This window comes from Chinchilla lanigera, unplaced genomic scaffold (assembly GCF_000276665.1).
Source record: "Chinchilla lanigera isolate Chin_1 unplaced genomic scaffold, ChiLan1.0 scaffold00112, whole genome shotgun sequence".
In the NCBI taxonomy this organism is placed as follows: Eukaryota; Metazoa; Chordata; class Mammalia; order Rodentia; family Chinchillidae; genus Chinchilla; species Chinchilla lanigera.
Genome location: NW_004955513.1, coordinates 1,134,447 through 1,155,223, shown reverse-complemented (window position 1 = coordinate 1,155,223; position 20,777 = coordinate 1,134,447). Strand labels below are relative to the sequence as shown.

Below are 20,777 nucleotides of genomic sequence, written 5' to 3'. Positions count from 1 at the left end.
AAACTGAATCGAATTTCCCTCCAGGGTCAGCACTGGACCCAACCACTGAATTTGATTTGGTTCACCACCACTCCGGTTTGTGACCAGAATAGTGAAAAGAATCCAATTTGTGAATGGAGGTCCCACTGTAATACGCAGCGCATTTGCTGTGGTTGAGGAGTTTCTTCCGGAAATGTTCTTACAACCGTAAATAATTATTGTAATGATAAGATTCTGAGGCTCCAGTTTCGAAGCACAAAGGCACTACCTTACACACATAGCTGGGACTGAAGTGTACACTTTCCTTTCACTTTGCCACTGAACATGAATCCCTGCCGTGCTTGGGAAATGGCTGTGCATCACTGCCTGATTTATACCATGAACTCCCTGAGGCCCTGGACAGGTGCTGCTGGACGCATGTGACCCCAGCACTCTGGGAAGCTAAGGCAGGATCGCAAGGTCAAACCAGCCCAAGTACAGTAACGACTCAGCAATGCCGTCTCAAAAATTTGTTAAAAAGCCGGGCATGGGGCAACCCATTTAGGACCCATCCTTCTCTCAGGAGCTATTCCTGTTGTTCATTCCCCCATCCCTAGTCTCCATTCCTTTTCTCCAATAAATTTTTCTACTCTTAAAAAAAAAAAAAGAAGGCAGGCATGGTGGCGCATGTCTATAATCCCAGCACACAGAAGGCTGAAGCAGGAGGCTCGCTGAGGGCTTGTGGCCAGCCTGAGCTACACAGTGAGTTCAAGGACAGCCTTAACTACATAAGTACCTTGTCTCAAAAAAAAAAAAAAAAAAAAGGAATGAATGAATGAATGAGTGCTTAGAGATACAGCTCTAGGCAAAGGCCCTGGGTTTGATATCTAGTACTACAAGGGAAAAAAAAGATGACCAATCAGGTTGGCGCCCTGCTCCAGTAGTTTAGAAAACAGTTCCTCCTGCCACAATTCCTACCACTTTTTTTTTTTTTCCGTCTTTTTGAGACAGTGTCTTGATATGCAGTTCACGCTGGCCTTGAGCTCACTTTGTAGCCCAGGCTGGTCTCGAACTCCAACGATCCTCCTGTCTCAGCCTCCTCAGTGCTGGGATTACAGGGCTACACCGCCACACCGGCTCACTCTTTATTTTTGTGGCTGTTAAAAAACAAGAAAATGCCGGGTGTGGTGGCACACATCTGTAATCTCAGCACTCAGGAGGCCGAGGCAAGAGGATCGCTGGGAGTTGGAGGCCAGCCTGGGCTACAAAGTGAGCCCAAGGCCAGCCTGAATTGCATAGCGAGACCCTGTCTTAAAAAAACAAAAAATAAAAATAAAAAACAAGAAGAAAGAAATGTTACCCAGGACTTTTCAGGAGCCAAGCACTGAATTCAACCGAATGCCATCGCTCATGACATTGGCCCAAAGCCCTGCTGATCCCATCCCCCAGCTCAGTCCATGAGAGAGGTGCCTGGCACACGGCGAGCAGACGCCAGCCCACGTACCTGGTACTCCGGGCCCGGCGCCCAGCCGTGCAGCTTCCTGGCCGGCGGCTGAGGCTCTGGCACTTTCCAGACGACGCGGGACAGGCTCGAGGCCTCACTCCAGTCCTTCCCTTCCTCTTGGGTGCGTTTGGCATCGGCACTGTCCGCAGAGCTCATGGACAACTGCCGCTGTCTCCTCGGGTCCCAGCTGTTCCTAGGACAAGGGGCGCTCGGGGTCAGGCGTGCCAGGGCAGCGCACCAGCCAGGGCACGGGGGATCTGGAGCAGCTGTCCCTGTACCAGCTCCCTTAGTCAGACACAACCCTGACACCTGCTCTTCACGCACAAGCACGCACAATGTCACTGTCATTTGCAAAGCTCCAGGCGACGTGTGACTCTGCCTATGCCAGGACCCGGCCCCGCACACCAGCAGGGAACAAGCGGTGGCCCTGCAGGGTGCCCTGGTGAAAAAGCAGAGGAGCTAAGCACACTGACGGAGCACGGGCATGTCACGGGCTTTGCCAGGGGGTCGGTCAAGGGCGCTCAGAGGGGCAGGAGAGAAGGACAGCGGGCTGGGAAGAGCCTGCTACGATGACGAGCAAGCTCGTGTCCCCCGCACACCTGTGACAGGCGGCGGATGGATGAGGCGTGGGGGGGGGCATGGGGAGAAAGAGCAACAGCTTTCGGTGACCTTCGACCCGGCCCCAAGAGACCCCTTAGAAGTCTCTGACCCTCTGGAGAAGACCTGCATTCTTAGAGGACATCTAACAAAAGCACAGTGTGACACGCGGGCTGAGAGGACAGGGTAACAAGGAGCTGACACAGAGAACAGTTCTGGTCCCTGGAGACCGAGGACAGGGCACAGAGGCAGGAGGACATGAGGGCAGCGTCAAAGGCGGCTTGGGTGCTGTAGTGTGGGTCCTTGGGGGCTGGAAACCATAGCCAGCTCCGGGGACACGGAAAGGAGCAGGCTGCAGGAGCAGGTCACTTGGACCTAAGTCGTGCCCGGTCACAGCCAGTGGCTAAGCGGGTCCAAAGCCCGAGCCCCTCAGCTGAGCGTCCAGTGCACGGTGACTGAAGGTGGCAGGAACACAGTGTCCTGCTGTCCCCGCAGGTCTGTACTATTTCCTGTCTGGTTTGATTTAAACCCTCAGCCATATCTTTGGAGCTCAGGGTTCCAAGAACGGACCCATAGGGACATCCCCAGTGCAGCCAGAGCCCTGGCCGGCAGCGAGCCACAGGACGACGAGCCACACGGGGGGAGTGGCGGACAGCGGTGCGGCTCCCTCCAGAAGAGGGTTAGGCACTTGCTTCCAGGGCATCGAAGCAAGGAAAGACTTGCACTCAGCCACATCAACATGCGATTACGGACACAGAGACAGCCCGAGAGGAGACCGCTGGCGCGTAACAGAGCCACAGAACAGGAACTGTTCTCTGCGTACAGCACAGGGGTGCGTCCACACAGGCGTGAGGGGCGGGCGGCGGAAGCGCCCACTGCAGCCCCACAGGTATCTTAAAAGCAGTAGCCAAGACTACCGATATTATGATAAAAACCTAAGGAAATGGCCACGCGTGGTGATGCATGGCTGTAAATGCAGCATTTGGGAAGCTGAGGCAGGAAGGTACCATGGAGTTCAAGCCTGGCCTGAACTACGCAGGGAGACCCTACTCAAAAATCCAGAAACAGGGCTGGGGATATAGCTTAGCGGCAAAAGCACTTGCCTGGCAAGTGCAAGGTCATGAGTTCAATTCCCAGTACAAAAAAAAAAAAAAAATCCAGAAACAACGAAACACTAAAGCCATCCGAACGTAAGGCAGTCTCTTCCAAAGGACCTTGAGTAACATTAGATCCACCGCTGCCAGGAGGGAGATTAAAGGCGCCGAGCAGGCGTGGGGAACCTGACACACGCCCACCCCACAGCCCTCCCTCATGCTCACGAGTTCAAGCCTCAGAGGGGTCCTGCGCTCCCGAGGCTGAGGGGCAAGGGTGGCGGCCCAGGGCCTCCGAACAGGGCGGCCAGGGCGTCCGAGCGCTCCGAGGAGACACTAGGGGGCGCCAGGCTGTCTTGCCCCGGGGCAAAGCCCGGCTGCTCTCGGGGACTGACGACTGCCCATCTGCCCCTGCGAGGCAGTGACAGAGAGCAGGAGACCCCAGGACAGCAGCCAGCACGCACAAGCCCACGTGTTCCTGTGAAGCCAACACCAGGCGACACGGGCCGGCCAGGAGCCGGGCCAGGACGCCTTACCACTTGGGGCGGCCGTCCTTCACGACCTCCTCCTCCTCCTCATCGTCGCTGAACTTGAGCTTCTCGGAGTAGTCCACTTCTTCGTGGAGGCCTGCAGCAGCGGGGCAGGGAGCAGGGAGCAGCCGTCAGCAGAGGGGCACTGCGGGACAGCGGCCTCCCCTGGTCATCGGGCCGCCCCACCTGGGGGCCGCGGAGCCATCAAGCCACCCGCGGCCAGCACCTGCACAAGCCGGCACGCGACAAGGAAGGGCAGTCTGGCTCCAGGCAAGAGCAAAGAGCGGGGTCACACTAACCCTCCTGCAGACACACATTTTTACATCTCAGCAAAGTATTAGGACACTTTTACTTCAAGGCACCAGAGAGCGAGCAAGAGACACACAAGAGGGACAGGAGGCTCCGCTTGCATCACGGAAACTCTACAGGAGCCTGGAAGCTACCGTCTGGCACTCCTGACCAAAATAGTCCATCAACTGATGAATGGGCAAACAAAATATGGGAAAATCCATGTGGTGGAATATTATTTGGCCATGAAAAGAGGATGGATGCAGATATACTACACAACATGATCAACGCTGAATGCATCATGCTAAATGAAAGCAGCTAGATGCCAACAGGTCATATGCGGTATGACTCTCCCACAGGACATGTCCTGAAAATGCAAATCCACGGAGAAGGGGTGGGGGCGGGGAATGACTGCTGTGAGCTGCAAGGTGTCTTCCGGGCTGTGGAAATGCTCTGTAATTGGACAGCAAGGAAGGTGCAGCTATGAATGGACGAAAAATGACCCAACTGTGGATTTTTAACGGGGAAGATTTCATGTTATATGAAAAGGACTTATACGAATCCTATTTTAGAAAAAGAGCAACAGACCAGTGTGGTAGTGCACACCTGTACTCCCAACACTCAGGAGGCTGAGGCAGATGTTCACTAAGTTCAAGGCCTGCCTGGGCTACATAAGGAGAGCCTCAAAAAAAAAAAAAGGCAAGGAGAGGGAGGGAGGGAGAGAGAAACAAAATGCCTGCAAAAACCCTCAAGGAAACAGGCAAACTCCAGTTCACGAAAGTTCACATTTGAGCCCAGACACCTGGCACTGACGATACTGAAAGAAAATTATAGCCCAGCCTGGGCTACACGGTGAGATCCTGACTCAAAAGAAAAAAAAAGTACTCTCTTCCCCCACGCCCCACACTGGGGGTTGAACCCAAGGACACCCTACTACTGACCCACATCCCCAGCCCTTAATATTTCTTTTGTTTTTAAATTCTGAGACAGGGGCTTGCAAAGTCAGCCAGATAGCCTTAAACTTGTGGCCCTCCTGCCTCAGCCTCCCAAGCAGCCTGAGATGACAGGCGTGCACCACCACACCCAGGAAGCATGTCCCTGTAAGTATAATTGAAGTCCAGCTGAAGAGACAAAAAGAACTATAGAAGAAAAGAATCCAATTGGGGACGGGCGCTGGCAGATAAACAAGAAAGGGAGAACACTGGCCCTGCCTGGCTGTGAGAGGTAGTCAGCAGCTTGTTTTGTAGGCTATTTTTCCATATCACCCAGGTGCACCCACCACCTGGAAGGCTGAGGCAGGAAGATCGAAAGTATGGAGCTCAGTCTTAGCAACTTAGTGAAAGCCTATTTCAAAAAAATCAAAGAGGGCTGGGATGTAGCTCAATGCAAAGGTCCTAGGTTCAGTCCCCAGGACAGCACAAATAAAGGGTTAACAGCCAAATCTCCCACAGCTCCACGGTCAAAGGCACAGGCCAGAAGCCAACCCAGGCTGCCTGGGAAGCAGCCCTGCTGGGACGGGTACGCGGAGCCACGGGGCACGGAAGGAAGCTGCTGTGCCCCCCAGCCATCACGCCTCCCTTGCTGTGGTGGGATCCGCTGCAGGGCCCCCGGGGACCCTGTCCCTGGCCGGCAGAGCTGGGTCTCAGCCTGCACCCCCACCCACCTGCCCAGCCATCGTCGGCATCCGTGTCCAGGTCGTCGAGACCCTTCAGGTTCTCGGCGTTGATGATCGTGGGCCGCGGTGCCCGCTCCACCAGCTGCCGCAGGGGCCGCACCGGCCGGGTAAGCGGTGGCCTGCTTTCCTTGCTGCTGAGAGAGGGGTACAAGTGGCGGTGACGGCGACACCAGCGCCAGGTGCTGCCCTGCTCTCCCGCCAGCGCCACCTGCAGCCTTACCCATCCTGCTCGTTCATCTGGAACTGTCTGAAAGGAACTCGGGGCTCCAGGCGGAGCTGAGGGAGGGGGAAGGAGCCTCGGTCCACCGGGGCCTGGTTTTCGGATGACTGCGGCGAACACATCTGAAACAGAGTATCCGTGATTTTCCAGCAATGCCGCAAGTTCCAAGTTCCACTTTGGTTCGGGTTTTTTGCTGCTGTTGTCACTTTGAGACAGGGCTTCATTATACAGGTCAGGCTGGTCTTGAACTCACTACGGAGCCCAAGCTGACCTTGAACTCCCAGCGAGCCTCCTGCCTCTGCCTCCGAGGGCTGGGGTTACAGGCGTTGGTGTTCAGTTTCAGTGTGTTTTGGAAATGGGGGAACAAAAACAAAAGCCTGGGGGGGTTCCCAATGCATCTTACCACGCCCCGTCACCCCCACTTCCACCCTGTGGTCACAAGCTGGTGTGAGGACCGTTTCGGGGACCGCGAAGGCTGGCATCGCGGCTGCAGCGCAGGCACAGGCGCCGGAGGCCCACAGGACTTAACGGCCAATCTGCCACACGGGGCAGAGCGGGCACGGCGAGCAGACCCCAGGGCAGGGGGCACCATGCTGGGCCACGCCGGACCCCAGGACTTACAAAGGCGGGCAGCATGTCATGGTAGGCGGGTGGGTGGTACACGTTGCCCACGAACTGCGAAGCCCCTTTGCGGGCGGGCTGGGCTGGGCGAAGCGAGGGGTCCTTGGCGTCGCTGGTGCCGGCGGACGAGGGGGCTCCGTCTCCCACGCCCGCGCTCCTGCTGCCTGGCTCAGGCGGGGACGCGCTCAGAGCCGCGGCAGTGATGATGTTCCGCCCGCCGCCCTCCCTCCAGCTCGTCACATCTGGAAGGGAAAGGGGCGCAGGGGAGAGAGAGGGCAAGGGGGGCTGAGGGGGTTCCGAAGGGCACCCCCTTGGTCACCAAAAAAATGTTTAAAGTTTCTGACAGACAACACCAACAGGTTAGAAACCAGAAGTCCAGGAGGGCAAGTCTGTCAAGGGAGGGCAGGGCAGGGGCTGAACTCTGCTGCGAAAACCAAGGTCACCGAGAGAAGCTGGGATGAGCAGGCCGGCCGCAGGCCCCAGCACCCAGGCTGCGACGTGAGCACAGTCCCCACGAGGTCCCCTTCGGCCCTTCCTGCCGCCGGGGCTGCCCCGGCCACGGGGACTCAGCTCTGCGGTCCGCCCGGGGCTGACACAGCTGCGGCAAGCCGGGACGCCTCGCCGCCCAACAGACGCTGCTAGTGGCTGACGGGGACGTCTTGATGCCTTCTGGGCCCAAAGGGAGGGATGCTGGGGCAGAGACTTAGAGTAGCCCCTTGTCCAAGGGGGCTCCCCAAAACCCCTGAAGACGCCTGGAGCCCTGGATAAACCAAACCCTCGGTACACCCTGTTTTTCTTGTCTCTGTGACAAAGATTAATACATCAGTGGAGTACAGTAAGGAATGAACAACTGGAATAGAAATACATGAACACAGCCTCTCCCTCAATTTTTTTTTTTTTTTTTTTGTGGTACTAAGGATTGAACTCAGAGCCTCTGCACTGAGCTACATGCCCAGCCCTTCTGTGAGACAGGGTCTCACTAAGTTGCCCAAGCTAGGCTCCAACTTTCGATCCTCCTGCCTCAGCCTCCCAGAGCGCTGGGATTACAGATGTGTACCATCATACCTGGCTCAAAATATGGTACTGTTCAGTAATATTTTCAGAAAGAGAAACTGCACGGCTGGGAATATAGCTCAGCGGCACAGCGCCTGTCTGGCAAGCACAAGGTCCCGAGTTTGATTCCCAGTACCAAAAAAAAAAAAAAGAGAGAAACTGCAGGTAAAGGGGGCACTGTATGGGCCACAGAGACAGCAGATGTGCGAAGTCTTCAGCCAACTTTTGACTGGGAGCTGGGACGCAAGCCCCATGTTTGCATCTGTGAAGGAGAACCAGGGGGAGAGCCAGCATCCAGGCTGCCCCGCCCCTTGCTGTGGGGGTGCAGGTCAGCTGAGGTCACCCTGGGCTGTCCGCTTTGCTGCCTTCACAAGGAGAGGGAACTGGTCCGAAAAGCTGCTTCTAGTTCCACTCTTGTAGCCTTCATTAAGAGCCACTCATCTTAATTAACCCCAGAAAGGCTCAACTCCTACCCCAAATGACTGGACTACATAACTGCAGCGAGAAAAACAAACCACGCGGCCCCTGGCAAGGTGTCATGAGGCGGCCCGGTGGTCACAGCTTACAGGACTGCGCCGCGGGGAGGCTTGCGAGCCTCAGGCAAGAGTGCTCGGGCGGCCGCAGTGCACACACCCAGCCTCCGCCCAACACAAGGAGAAACCCCAGCCGCCGCTGGTTGGGACCTGACCCAGGAGGGGACCCGGCCTCTCCACTCAGACCAGACCAACACTCTGCTCCTGAAGGTGCCACTCTGGCACTGTGCCTTCCCATGGCACACAGCCGACAGGAGGGGCAGCAGTGCTGGGCTGCCGGCAGCCCTGGGGACGGGGACGGGGACGGGGAGCCATAGGGACCCTAACGTGGCTGGGGCAGGGGAGGGCGAGAAGCCAGGTGGCCCTGGCAGGGTTCCACTGGCTTGGAAGAGCCACTGCAGCGGGCCCTTGTCACCCGGTGACAGACAGGAAGGGGACAAGGAAGAAGTCCAGTGGGCAGCAGGCCAGGCTCACGGCTGGCTTCCCCTAGGAGGGCAGATACGCGACTACAGGGGTCCCACGGCCCCACAAGGACGAGGTCGGCACGAGGCCGAGCAGCCGGACTTACTCTGCGGGCGGAGGCTTGGTCCTGGCCCATACGACAGATCTAAGACGCCCTTTTCTCTGCCAGCCTTGTCCTGCCCCCCAGCTGCTTTCAGCGTCGGAAATTCCTCGGGAGAGAAGGATAACAGTCGGCTTGAGCCCCTTAAACCTGTGGAGGCCGAGAGACGGGAGGAGCGGTGAGTGGCGTCACCCTCTGCCCGTGCCCAGCACACCGGCCAGCCGCCCTGCCAAGCCGTGCCCGGGCTAAAGTCACAGTGGCTCCTGCACATCCGTCCCGCGCCCGGCAGCGGGAGAAAGTCAGCCGCAGGACGGCGGCTGTACCACGAGGGCTCTCGCGGCACCGTGGCCTGCACCTCCTCACGGCTACCACCCACGAGCCCTTCCGCGGCCACCCCTACTGCAGGGACCGCTTCCCACACACAGCCTCGGGCCCTGCCAGGCCGGACTCGGGCTCGGCGACACCGGGCAGCGTTCCTTTCTTTGCTCTGTCACCCCCGCTTGCCACCGCTGCCTCTTTACAGGGCCGCCAGGTCCCCTCCCCGCCTCCTGTCCGGCACTGCCTGCCGCAGATTCCAGTGACCTCCAGATGACCAGGTGACAGGGCCGCACTGCGAGTTCTCAAGCACGCACTAACCGGTGGTCCGGACCAGGGAGCCCAGGACGGCCGCGCCACCACACCGGCGTCAGCGTGGGGACGCGGGCACCTGCCACACCCTCAGGCAGGGGCCGGGGGAGACGAGCTCATGGGGTGAGGGCTGGATACTCGGTCCTCCGGCAATTAACCTGAGAGGGAACATCCGAAGGCCACAAAGAAGAGCCACTGCTCTCGGACAGGGACTTTGGCGGAGCAGTTCTGTTACATTAAGAGTCACTGCCGAGAGTGAAACATTTAAAGTCCCGCTCTGAAAAAGGCTGCTTACTGCGTCCACGTGGCCTTTCTGTCTCTTTTTCTGCTACAAGAACCACGAAGGTATTACTGCAAGCACGGGTTAAACTCTCCCTCTATAAACAACAAGAGCAATTGCTGACTTGAACCCCAGCACCACAAGACCGGCAGCCACGTCCGGTCACACTCCGAGCCTCCGGCTTCTGCCTGAGCCACACCCAGCTCCATGCTGTCCAGGCCATCTGACTCGGCTGGCACACACCTACAGGCCATCTTGCGCATGGAGACAATCTGCCACTTCAGCAACGTCCCCTTCCAAAGAGCCAGGAGACCGTGTGGTCAGCGCACCCAAGCTCCTCAGCCTGACGGCATCACTGACATGTGACCGGGAGCCTGGTTCTCAGCCTGCCTGCGTCAGACTTCTGCAGCCACTGGGCACTGCTGGCTCCCGCGCCGATGCAGGACTTTGCTATGCTTTGGACTTACTTTCTAGGTGAAGGTTTTTGGTTTTTTTTGAGACAGGGTCTCCCTTTATAACTCAGGCTGGTCTCAGGCTGGCCTCAAACTCACAGCAATCCTCCTGCCTCAGCCTACTGAGTGCTGGGATCACAGGCATGCACCACCGCGCTTAGCTTAGGAAGGTAGGTAAAGCTTTATAATGTGACAGCTAGTGCAGTTCCGGTTCCCAGGTGAAGAGATGTGAGAAAATCTGCGCAGGGGCCCTCCCTTCCTGGCGGAGATTTTGAAATCTACCCGCCTCTGGGAGCCGTGTCGCCTCATCCCATGTTTCTCACAATGGCAGCAAACAATCGCTTCTATGAGGAACTCTGTCCACCCAGGCCCTGCCCTGCAGACCCAGCCACAGCCACAGAAAACCCCTGCCACTTTCCTTCAGAGAGAAGTTGGGCTTTATTCTGTTGAAGTGGCACATCGGACAGCAGGTCCCTGTAACTGTGTGCAGTGTTCTGCTGTCACAGTGCGAGACTGGACAACCTTGTGCACAGGCTCTGTGACAAGTGGCCAAGTGCCACTCACAGCGGAACTCACTGCCAGGTTGAGGGCACACTGATGTTCTCATAGGCAGGGCCAGGTGCCCTGCACGGGGCTGCGTCAGCAAACAATCCTGAGGAGCTCTTTAAATAAAACTCGATATCCTATTCACTTTAAGATTTTAAATCAGACAGTGGCACACCTGCAAGGCTGAAGCAGGAGGATCTCCGAGAGTGGGAGGCCAGCCTGGACTACATACCGAGATCTCGTCTCAGAAAAATAATAAATATAATCGATTAAGTAGTTAATTAAAATTCAAACGGCCACAGAAAGCCAAAGAACCAACTGACAACCTTGCACCACCCTTTAAGAAGCCTCTGTGCAGACCTTAGGGATGGAGCACGTGGCGCCCCTCCCTGCCTGTGCCCCACCACCGCTGGGAGACCTGCCCTGCAGCGTGGAGCCCCGAGCCCCGCACTTCGGCTCCTGGCAGACTCTGGAGTGTGCAGATCTGCTTGGTGCGGCGTGCTCTGTCACTTTCCTCAGGAGACAGGAAAGCCTTTGTCACAGCGCCTTCCACCTCGGAGGGGCGCAGCGCCGGGTGCAACCCCAAGCGCGGCCGGGAGCCCAGGCGTGGAGCTGGTTCCCGTGCAGGCCAGCTTGAGGCAGAAGCGTGTTTCCCAGCTCACCACTCGAGTGGCCTGCTGGGTCTGGGTGGTGAGAGAATGTCCCAGCTCACACTCAGAGGAGAAGGGTCCACACAGGAAGTCGGAGCCTCTGGCGCTCACCAGCACCGTGCAGCTGCAGGGCCACGCCCTCAGGGCCCGGGGGCGGACAGGAAGGCAGGCAGACAGCGTGCTCGGCCTCCCTGCTCTGCACTGGCCTCGAGGGCAGCTAGAACCTGAACTTCCCACGCAGTATTCTCTTTGAGAGGGGCCTCACGACGTAGCCCAGGCTGGTCTAGAATGCTCGTGGATCCTCCTGCCTCAGCCTCCCAAGAGCTGGGATTCAAGCATGTGCCCCCACGCACGCTTCACTGCCCCCAACTCAGCGCGCTCTGCCCTTGATCACGCCCATCCCAGAGGCTGGCTTGGCAGTCTGGCCTGAAGCTAAGCCGAGCCTCCCCCATCTACTCCTGCGGCCCCAGTGAGGGAAGTCGCTGGGTGCCGAAGCACAGCTGAATTCCAGACCTGGGGAGCCCACGCCCAGGCCTCCCCTGCACGCCCAGGACTGTGTGTGACAGTGGCAGTCACAGCGTTCGAGCTCACAGCTCCTGCAGCGCCAGCAACTCCACCCGCAGCACAGCCAGGGGCATCACGCACTTCCGCCTGTGCGGGCTCCACCAGGCTTTGAGGGGCCCAGATCCTCCCGGAAGGACCTGGGGTGGCATCCCCACCCCACCCCGCACACACGTACCACCTTCGTGTCCTGCTGGCTTTCCATTCAGCTGTGCCCATGACTTTGGTCCACCTGGCGCTGAATTTGTATTCTGGAAGAAAGACGGCAAGCTCTGAGTGAGAAAGCAAGACCCTGCTTCACAAACAAAGAGCCCTGGAGGGCGGGCACGCACATTCTGGCAGTGTCACACGCCTATAAAGTTCCGCTCACACCCCAGGGCGGCTCCAAAACTGCTCAACTTGGGCAGCCGGTTACCATCCTCACCAGGATTTGCACCCAGCCCCACCATGCCCAAACCCCCTTAGGGTCCCCAGCTGGAACTCTGCTCCCTTTGCCAGCAACAGCTGCCCTCACAGCCTACCCTTCCAGCTGAGGGCCGGGAGAGTAAACAATCACCCCGCGGCATCCATCCCTATCTGCCCGGTGACCTGTGCTCCCTGACCCATGCAGGAAACTAAATCCCACTCCCCAGCTGGGCAGCAGCATTCACTGGAGTGTTTTGTTTTGTTTTGTTTTGTTTTGTTTTGTTTTGTACCAGGAATCAAACTCAGGACCTTGCGCTTGCCAGGTAGGCATCGTGCCACTGAGCTATACCCCCGGCCCTCCCTGGAGTATTTTAAGACAGGATCACAAGTGTCTCCTCTTTCCGTTCCCCAAGACGGAAAAGACCTGGCGGCCCCCAGGAAGAGCTGAGCCCTGGAAGGGAAGTTTGTTAATCAGGGACTGTAGGCCCAGGCACTCAGGTTTAACAAACTGTGCAGCCAGGGCAGAAGAACCACAGCGCTGAACTGCCACTTAGCTTTCAATTCTAGTGAAAAGACATCCAATTCTACCTGAGTGACCAGCAGGCCCTGTGGGTGAGGCCAAGGAGCACGGACTTCCGCCTCCTGTCTTAGCTCCCAAAGCACCCGCCAGTGTCGCGCTGCAGAAGATGGAGATCCCCCTCCCGCTGGCAGCACACAAGGATGATATTTCATCTCCTACATTGCCCAGCAAAGCTGGGCGGGGTGGCACAGACCTAATAATCCCAGTGCTCAGGAGGCTGAAGCAGGAAGATCGCCAGGAGCTCAAGGCCACTGTGGGCTCCACAGGGAATTCAAGCCCAGCCTGAACTACAAAGCAAGGTCCTGTCTCAAACGAAAAGCACACAACACCAAAAAACTCTGCTGCCCAGCAAACAATACTCACCAATCTCCACCACCCCACAGTCAGGGTCTGATGACACACGGGGTTATAAGGCCTTGCTTGTTTAAATCATTGCTTTCCATTCAGAAAAAAAAAATTTCTTCGGTCTTTTTGAGACAGAGTCTCACTATGTAGTACAGGCTGGCCTCAAGCTCACGCTGTAGCCCAGGCTGGTCTCAAACTCCCAAGGATCTTCCTGCCTCAGCTCCCCGAGTGCTGGGATTACAGGCGTGCGCCACCACGCCCAGTTAGAAAAGTATTTTAAATGTATCAACAAATCAAGGAGTGTAGCTCGGTGTTTCCCACTGTGTGTTCAGAACCATTATTTCTTAGAGACTTTAGATTAAGAAAGTTTTCCCAAAGCAAATTGGTCCAGGGACATCAATTGTGCCATCCTCCCTAGGGAGTCACTGGGCCTTCACACTAAGCTACATCCCTGCCCTTCTATCTACCTATCTATCTATCTGTCTCTCTACCTATCTTATCTATTTATGAGGCAGGGTCTTGCCAACTTTCTAAATTGCCCAGGCAGGGCTCACTGGCCATCCTTCGCCCCCAGCTGCCTAGGAGGCCGGGATTATAGACGTGGACCACCACACCAGGCACTCTGTGTGACACTAGTTTCCCTGGAGCGTGTTCAGGGAAGCTGAGGCAGCCTGTCGTCAACCTACACGGCCCCACGTGAAGGCAGATCAGTGGAACTGAAGCAGGTGCCTGTGTCCTGCTCTGTGTCTGGAGTCTTTCTGCAAACGTACACATCGCCCAGGCACAGTGGCACTCGCCTGGAATCTCAGCACTGGGGAGGCTGAGGCAGGAGGGATGCCATGAGTCTGAGGCCAGCCTGGGCTCCATTGCAAGACCCTGTCTCAAAAAACAAAACACAAAGCTGCAGATCAACTATCTTCATGAGGACCGTAAATCGTCCGGCACAAACTGTCCTGGGCCACCTGCGCGCGCGCACACACACACACACACACACACACTCCAGGGTCCCTAGCCCCAGGGCACCCAGCACCTACCTCCTGGCTGATTGGCTGCGTCGGCTTCTGCAAATTGGAGACAGATTTCTGCAAACCCGGCTGCGGCAGCGACTCCGGCGGCTGACAGCCCGCTGCACTGGAACTAGGACAGGGAGGACACCAAGGGGACATCAGACCCCATGCAGAGCACGGGACAGGCTGCACTTCCAAGAACCACAGTGGGCAGCTGATCCCTGCACACCACACAAATCACTTTCCCCGGTGGAGCCCATGCCACTGAGAATTCACCAATGAGGAAAACGAGTCACAGAGCCCCTTCCTCCTGAGCCTGGACCACGCCTGTGGGGTGGGGGGCTGCTTTGTGACCTAACAGTTCCCTTCGCTCCCCTCATCAATGAAATGCAAGCTCATAGGAAAAATAAACCCATGAAGAGCTGGGTCTGGTGGTGCGTGCCTGTGATCTCAGCACTCAGGAGGCTGAGGCAGGAGGATTCCCATGAGTTCAAGGCCAGCCTGTACTACACAGTAAGACCCTGTCTCAAAAAAATGAATGAGGGGCTGGGGATTTAGCTCAGCGGCAAAGCGCCTGCCTGGCAAGCGCAAGGTCATGAGTTCGGTTCCCGGTACCAGAGAAAAAGCCAAAAAAAAAAAAAAAAAAAAAAAATGAATAAATAAAAATAAATAAACATATGGATATATGTGACCATAACTTGGCACAAACTCATCCTACAGGCAGAACCTCAGGATTTTCCTACACATATATTGGTAAAACACCATTTTTATAGAAGCACACTGGCCCCAGCATGCAGTTCCATAGCTGGTTTTTCTCCTTACACATGTGAACGTTTTTTTCATAGCAACACATATAGATCTACCTGTCTTTTACTGGAGGACACAGGACAATTGGATGGGCTATAATTTAACTAACCTTCAATGTTTTTCCCCAGTACAGATACAGCTGCAATGAGGATTTTGTGTAAGTACAGAACCTTCTGCTTTTTTGTTTGTTTTTATTTGTTTTGAGACAGGGTCTCACTATGTAGTTCAGGCTGGCCTTCCTGGTGGTCCTCCTGCCTCAGCCTCCTCAGTGCTGGGATTAGGGGCATTCGCCATCACTTCCGGTTCCTTGTTTTTTGTTTCGTAAATATGTAATTCAGTGGCACATGATCTTAGATATGCAATGACTGAATCAACAGATGTTTTGGAGCTTAGAAGATACTGACGGACTGTCCCCCGACAAGGCGATGGCAAATGCCGATCCCCTCACGCAGCTGAGAGAGCGCAGGACCCGGCTGAGCGGCACGCTCTGTGCTCCACAGAGCCGCAGGGGGCAGCAACCCACCTGGCCAGGCGCCGCCGTGCCCCTGCCGACCTGCAAGCCGGAGCCAAGTTCTCCCTGGACTCCTCCGCGTGCCTGCAGCTTGGCTCCCGAGCCTGCTGATCCTGTCAAAGGGAGGCCACACCTCCGCCACCTCCCCACACCTCCGCCGCACACTGAGGCTTCCAGGAAGGAGCACCCCACGTCCGAGCACTGGGCACCATCACTGAGGCCCCAGCTTCTCCTCTTCTCTCTCTCACCTTCTCCCTGACTTTGGCACGACTGGACCTTAACAGGCACCTGGCACCTTGTGCCAATGCTGGCTGGTACTGGATAAAAGGAAAGAGGAGCCAGGTGAGCTGCGCACACCTGTCATCCCAGTGCTCTGGGAGGCTGAGGCAGGAGGATTGCAAGTTTAGCCTGGTGCAGGCAACTCAGTGACTTAGTGGGACCCCACCTCAACATAAAAAATAAAAAGGGGCTGGGGTCGCAGCTCAGTGTGAAGGCCCTGGGTTCCATCCCCAGAGCCACACAAAAAAAAAACCTACTTCATTATTCCTGCTGCAGGCCCACCTGTGCTCCTCTGGGGTGAGGAGGCCGCTCCTAACAAGACTCGGGGGACTCTGGCCACCAGGGACAAGGCTGCCACGAAGGCCAGGAGAGGTCACTTCCCTGGCTCCACATACAAGGCCAGCACGGCCGCCCAGCCAAGGACACCAGGTCCCCCCGCCACCGGTTCCGCCGCCCCGCGGCTCACCTCTTTGGGTCTTGCTGGTCCGTCTTGTTTGCCCATCCCGTCCCGTCCTTGGGTACTATCACGATGTTGGGGTCGTTTCCTTTGTTCTCAGACTTCAGGCTTGGCAGGTTTGCAGGCGGCGGCATGCGCCGGGCTGTGGCAACTTTCCCAAGACTCTGTAAGCCATGTCTAGGAATGACTGGGAGAAGAGGCGGCACGGACGGTCACGGGGAGGAGGCCAGCGCCGGGCAAGGCAAGCTCTTCCCGGGGGCCTGGGGACACAGCTGCCGCTGAATCTGCCCTCGCAGCAGGAGGCAGCTCCGAGAGCCAGGGACCCGGACGCAGAGCCACCAGGGACCTGATCCGCTCGAGTGTGGACAGATCAGCACCATCTTTGCCTGCTCTCAAACGTTAAGATGCAGGACACCTAAAGGGCGATACTAGCGCAAAGGAGCTCCACCCCACCCACGAGAACGCAAGGCGGAGACAAGGGGCGATCGATCGCGCCTCCTGCCCTGCGCAGCGCCCAGAGGCCCAGCGCGCCGGGGACCCCAGTCTGCAGGGCGAGGCGGGGCGGCCAGGCCTGGGGGCGTCACACGAAGGAGCAGCCCGAACCCTACCCTCCTTGGCCTCACCTGAGGATCTGGCCGAGTCTACTGATCTTCCTTTGTACTTGTCAAACAGGCTGAGAGTCGAATACTTGCTTTTCCCATCCTTGCCCTTCGTTATTTGCCCCAAACGATCGGACATTGCGATGAAATGTCATCGAGTAAGGAAATTTTTCTCGGCACCGCTCCCGATCTGCCTTTGGAATGGAAAGGAGATCGACTGTTACTCACCAGAACCTGGGGTCCGAGAACCCAACCTGGGTCTCCCCAGGGGCTGCTTGGGCTGTCTCCAGGGAAGGCCCTACCATCCCCAGCACCCGCTCCCACCAGGGGGCGCTCTGCGGACGCCCACGACCCGGGCCACCCTGCCCCACCCTGGCGGCTGCGGGTTTACCGCGGAGGCGCGCCCCAGTCATGGCCACTCCGGGCGGGACACCGAACACTGCGGACCTGGAGTGCACGCACAGAACGCTAAACCAGAGGCAGCAGGTACACAACTCGGCCGTGCCATGGAGGTCAAACCAAGTCAGATCAAAGCCATGGAGGGACTCAGACACAGTTTTCCAGTAAACAGCCGGGGCACCCAGGCCTGTCATCCTAGCACTCCGGAGGCGGAGGCAGGTGAATTGCCACAAGTTAAGAACCCGTCTCAAATAATTGTTTTTAATTTTTAAAGATACAAGAAAGAAAGAAAGAGAGAAAGACAGAAAGAGAGAAAGACAGAAAGAAAGATTTTAAAGAAGAGCCCAATGTGGTGGCACACCTCTGTAATCCCAGCACTCAGGAGGCTGAGGCAGGAGGATGCCCGTGAATTTGAGGCCAGCCTGGGTGACATAAGTGAGTTTAAGGCCAGCCCACTATATAGTGAGACCCTGTTTCAAAAAACTAAGTAAATAAATAAATAAAAATAAACTCCAAAGGTGGAGAGGGCCCTGGAGGAGAGGTGGAATAGTGACTCTCATTGTTACGGTCCAGCCCAAGCTCCACCACCCCAGCAGGGGCCCTGGGCTTGTCTGGTGAACACCGAGGAGGTGGATAGGTTTCTGAAGTGGTTTGTCTGTTTTTGTCTTTTTGAGACAGGGTCTCAATAAGCAGTTCAGGCTGGCCTTGAATGCAACTTTGTACCCCAGGCTGGTCTCAAACTCACAATGATCCTCCTGCCTCAGCCTCCAGAGTGCTGGGATCACAGGCTTGCACCACCACACCCAGTGTCAATAGTGTTATTTATGGTCTCTATAGAGAGGTGCAAACAAAAAAACAAAACAAACAAAAAAAAAAACAAGACAGGTGCATGTCCTCACCCCCAGATTCTATGTCTCCTGCACTGCGGATCTCCCAGGATCCTGCATGCTGAGAGATGGTCGCAGGGTGCCGGGAATGTGCCAGGGGAACCCAAGGGCTCCCAGGTCCTGGTAGACAGAGCAGAGATCAAGGAGATGTGTGACCAGGACAGGGCCAGGGGCCTCCAAAGGGACCGCAGAGGCCCTGCCAACATGCCCCGGGGAGTCATTGCAGATTCTGGACCTCCAGGACTGTGCATTCATAAAGCTATGGAGTTTCAAACCACTGCCCGAGGGGCCGTGTGTCACAAACAGTAAAAAGGAGAGCTAGGGGTGGTGGTGCACGCCTGTCACCTCAGCCAGCACTCAGGAGGCTGAGGGAGGAGGATCGCAAGTCCCAGGAGCACAGCTGGAACAATTTACTGAGACCCTGCCTCAAAATATACAATTTTTAAAAAGCAGGAATGTAGCTCTGAGTGAGGGTCCGAGTTCCATCTCCAGTGTCGGGGGTGGGGGGGAGCCAAAGAAAATACTCGGTAACTGCACCAAGTGGCAGCAGGAAGCGGCACCCAGGTCACAGCAGGGCATGGGGACACACTCCCACCCACGCGTGTCCAGCACCATGACGACCGGTGCTGGGCAGCAGCGGCGCCTCCGAGGTCCCTGGCACAGCTCTCCCCGGCCGCTCAGCTCCAGCGTCTCCAAGTGACAACCAGCAGCGCCACCGTGCCGTCCCGGTGGCCCCTTCCCTCCGGCGTGCGGCTCGGAGGAGCCTGGGCAGGGGTCACCCAGTGCAGACGGCGCTCGAGCTCCTTCCTGGGGTGCTGCGGGCTGAGCCCCGGCCTTGCGCAGGTCGGCAAGCGCTCTCGGGCCACGCGCACGCCCAGCCCTCGTTCTTTACACGCGCAAAGCCAACGCAGTGGGAGAAGGGGAGCGTGCTCCACAGTCACCCTGGGCCGGCAGGCGGCGGTCACAGAGACGCAAACCGGTCACCGGAGGGAGCGCACGCGCCGTGAGACCTCGCGGCTACGCAGACCAGACACCCCAGTCTCGGGAGCGCAGGGCTCCTCCTGGACGAGACCGCGACACAGAACGCGCGAAGTAACAGACGGAGCGGAGGGAAGAGAGTGGATCTCTGGCGTCTGAGGGGCAGGGGGCACGGAAGTGCTGCGCACCAGTGCCGGACCCCAGGCCTGCGCCCTGCAACGTTCTTCATGTGTTTACCCCTCCTCGCCACACGTCGTAGCCCCTTCCCGTATGTATGTATGCACACACGTTTCTATTTTACATACACGTTCACTGTACGTGAGGATCACACTCCTCTCGTGGGAGATGGTGCGTGTACGTGGCATTTCTTCTATTTTGTTGATTTTTTTTTTGAGACAGGGTCTCACATGCATTTCAAGCTGGCCTTGAACTCACTTTAGCCTAGGCTGGCCTCAAACTTGAGGCAATCTTCCTGCCTCAGCCTTCCAGGTGCTGGGATGACAGGCGTGCACCACCATGCCTGGCTCTAGCCCTATTTCTTAAATCAAATGTCCCATCATTCTGAAACTCAAGGAGGACACGCTTGGTTTCTACAACTACCGCTAAGATACCTCCTTCAAGTTTGTTAGTCCCATTCCTGCCAGGGCACTGACCTACAATCTTTCTGACCCCACAGTGCCGGGCTGGGGGCAGGCAGACTAGACACAGGGCCGTGGGCGCAGCACCCCAGAACCAGCCGTGTCCACCCACCCCGGCTCTCCAGAAAACACAGCGGGCTAACACCAGCCCGTCCCCGGGGTTGGGAGTGTACCCAAGAGACCGCCTGCGACTGCTGCTTGAGCTGGGAGCCCCAGTGAGGCCAGCCCCCCGGGGACCAGTGGCACCGCCACCTTCAGGCCAGGTTGACCAGGGACACCGTGGCCCAGCGCCTGCATCCAACCTGCACGTGGGGTGCTTTTGGGGCGCCCCTTACCGGAGTGTACACCCAAGTGTACCCTGCCACACACCGCCGGCCTGTGTACACCTCAGCCTCGCATCTGCGAAGTGCGGGGCCTGGTCAAGAATTCTCAAGGAGCCAGGCTGGTGTGCACACCTGTGATGCCAGCACTCGGGAGGCTGAGGCAGGATCGTGGCGAGTTCAAGGCTAGTCTGGACTCCATGAAGAGACCCTGCCTCAAACAACTTAAATTAAAAAAAAAAAAAAAAAATCACTGGAGGAAGGAAGGTATCAGGCAGATAGGAAGGGGGCCCTAAATCCACACGAAGAGGGCGTGGTGGAGACAGGGGGTTCAGAACCAAGTCCAGGACTCTGGTGGGGAGCCTGGGCTCCCTGGAACAAAAGCCACTGGTCTCCTCCCCAGGCAACCTGACACCACAGCCGCTCCCGGACACCCCCACCGCTCTGTCCCCAGAACCTGTCTGTCCACACTGGCAGCAGCTTTGTAAAAAACTGGCTGTTAACCATTTCTGGGTAACAGGATTCCTGTCCGTCTCCCGGGGCTACCCGCCGGGGCGGGCACAGCCAGCATCGTAGGACAGCCCAGCACCCTCAGGAACCACGACCGTCATATGCGCCCCCGGCGCAGGGCAGCCCGCTCGCTCGGCACCGGTGCCCAGCCCTGCCGCGGGGGCCTGCAGCAGGCTCGGCGCTTCCGTGGGACGCGACAGGAAGCTCTGGCGCAATGTCCCTCGGCAGTGCGTGCTGGGCCAGGCAAGGCCACCTCGGACACCCGGCCGGGCCAGGGCCAATGCAGACAGAAAGAGGAAGGCCAGGG

General features: G+C 57.3%; 1 protein-coding gene across 6 annotated transcripts in view; it reads right to left on the bottom strand.

Annotated features, from left to right (window-relative positions):
• Prrc2b (proline-rich coiled-coil 2B) overlaps positions 1-18,125 on the bottom strand; it is a 50,626-nt gene extending 32,501 nt beyond the window's left edge. For 3 of the 6 annotated variants that reach the window (XM_005408365.2, XM_005408369.2, XM_005408370.2), the window contains exons 1-11: positions 18,037-18,125; positions 16,763-16,932; positions 16,149-16,326; positions 14,113-14,215; positions 11,927-11,999; positions 8,639-8,782; positions 6,485-6,726; positions 5,864-5,985; positions 5,632-5,777; positions 3,687-3,777; positions 1,463-1,655 (exon numbers count right to left, since the gene is read on the bottom strand). In XM_005408365.2, coding sequence (XP_005408422.1) covers positions 1,463-1,655; positions 3,687-3,777; positions 5,632-5,777; positions 5,864-5,985; positions 6,485-6,726; positions 8,639-8,782; positions 11,927-11,999; positions 14,113-14,215; positions 16,149-16,326; positions 16,763-16,877 — 1,407 coding nt within the window. In that variant the 5' untranslated portion in view covers positions 16,878-16,932; positions 18,037-18,125. The remainder of the gene's footprint in view (positions 1-1,462; positions 1,656-3,686; positions 3,778-5,631; positions 5,778-5,863; positions 5,986-6,484; positions 6,727-8,638; positions 8,783-11,926; positions 12,000-14,112; positions 14,216-16,148; positions 16,327-16,762; positions 16,933-18,036) is intronic. The other 3 variants (XM_005408368.2, XM_013506608.1, XM_013506607.1) reach the window with 2 other exon arrangements.
• Between the last annotated feature and the right edge of the window lie 2,652 nt (positions 18,126-20,777).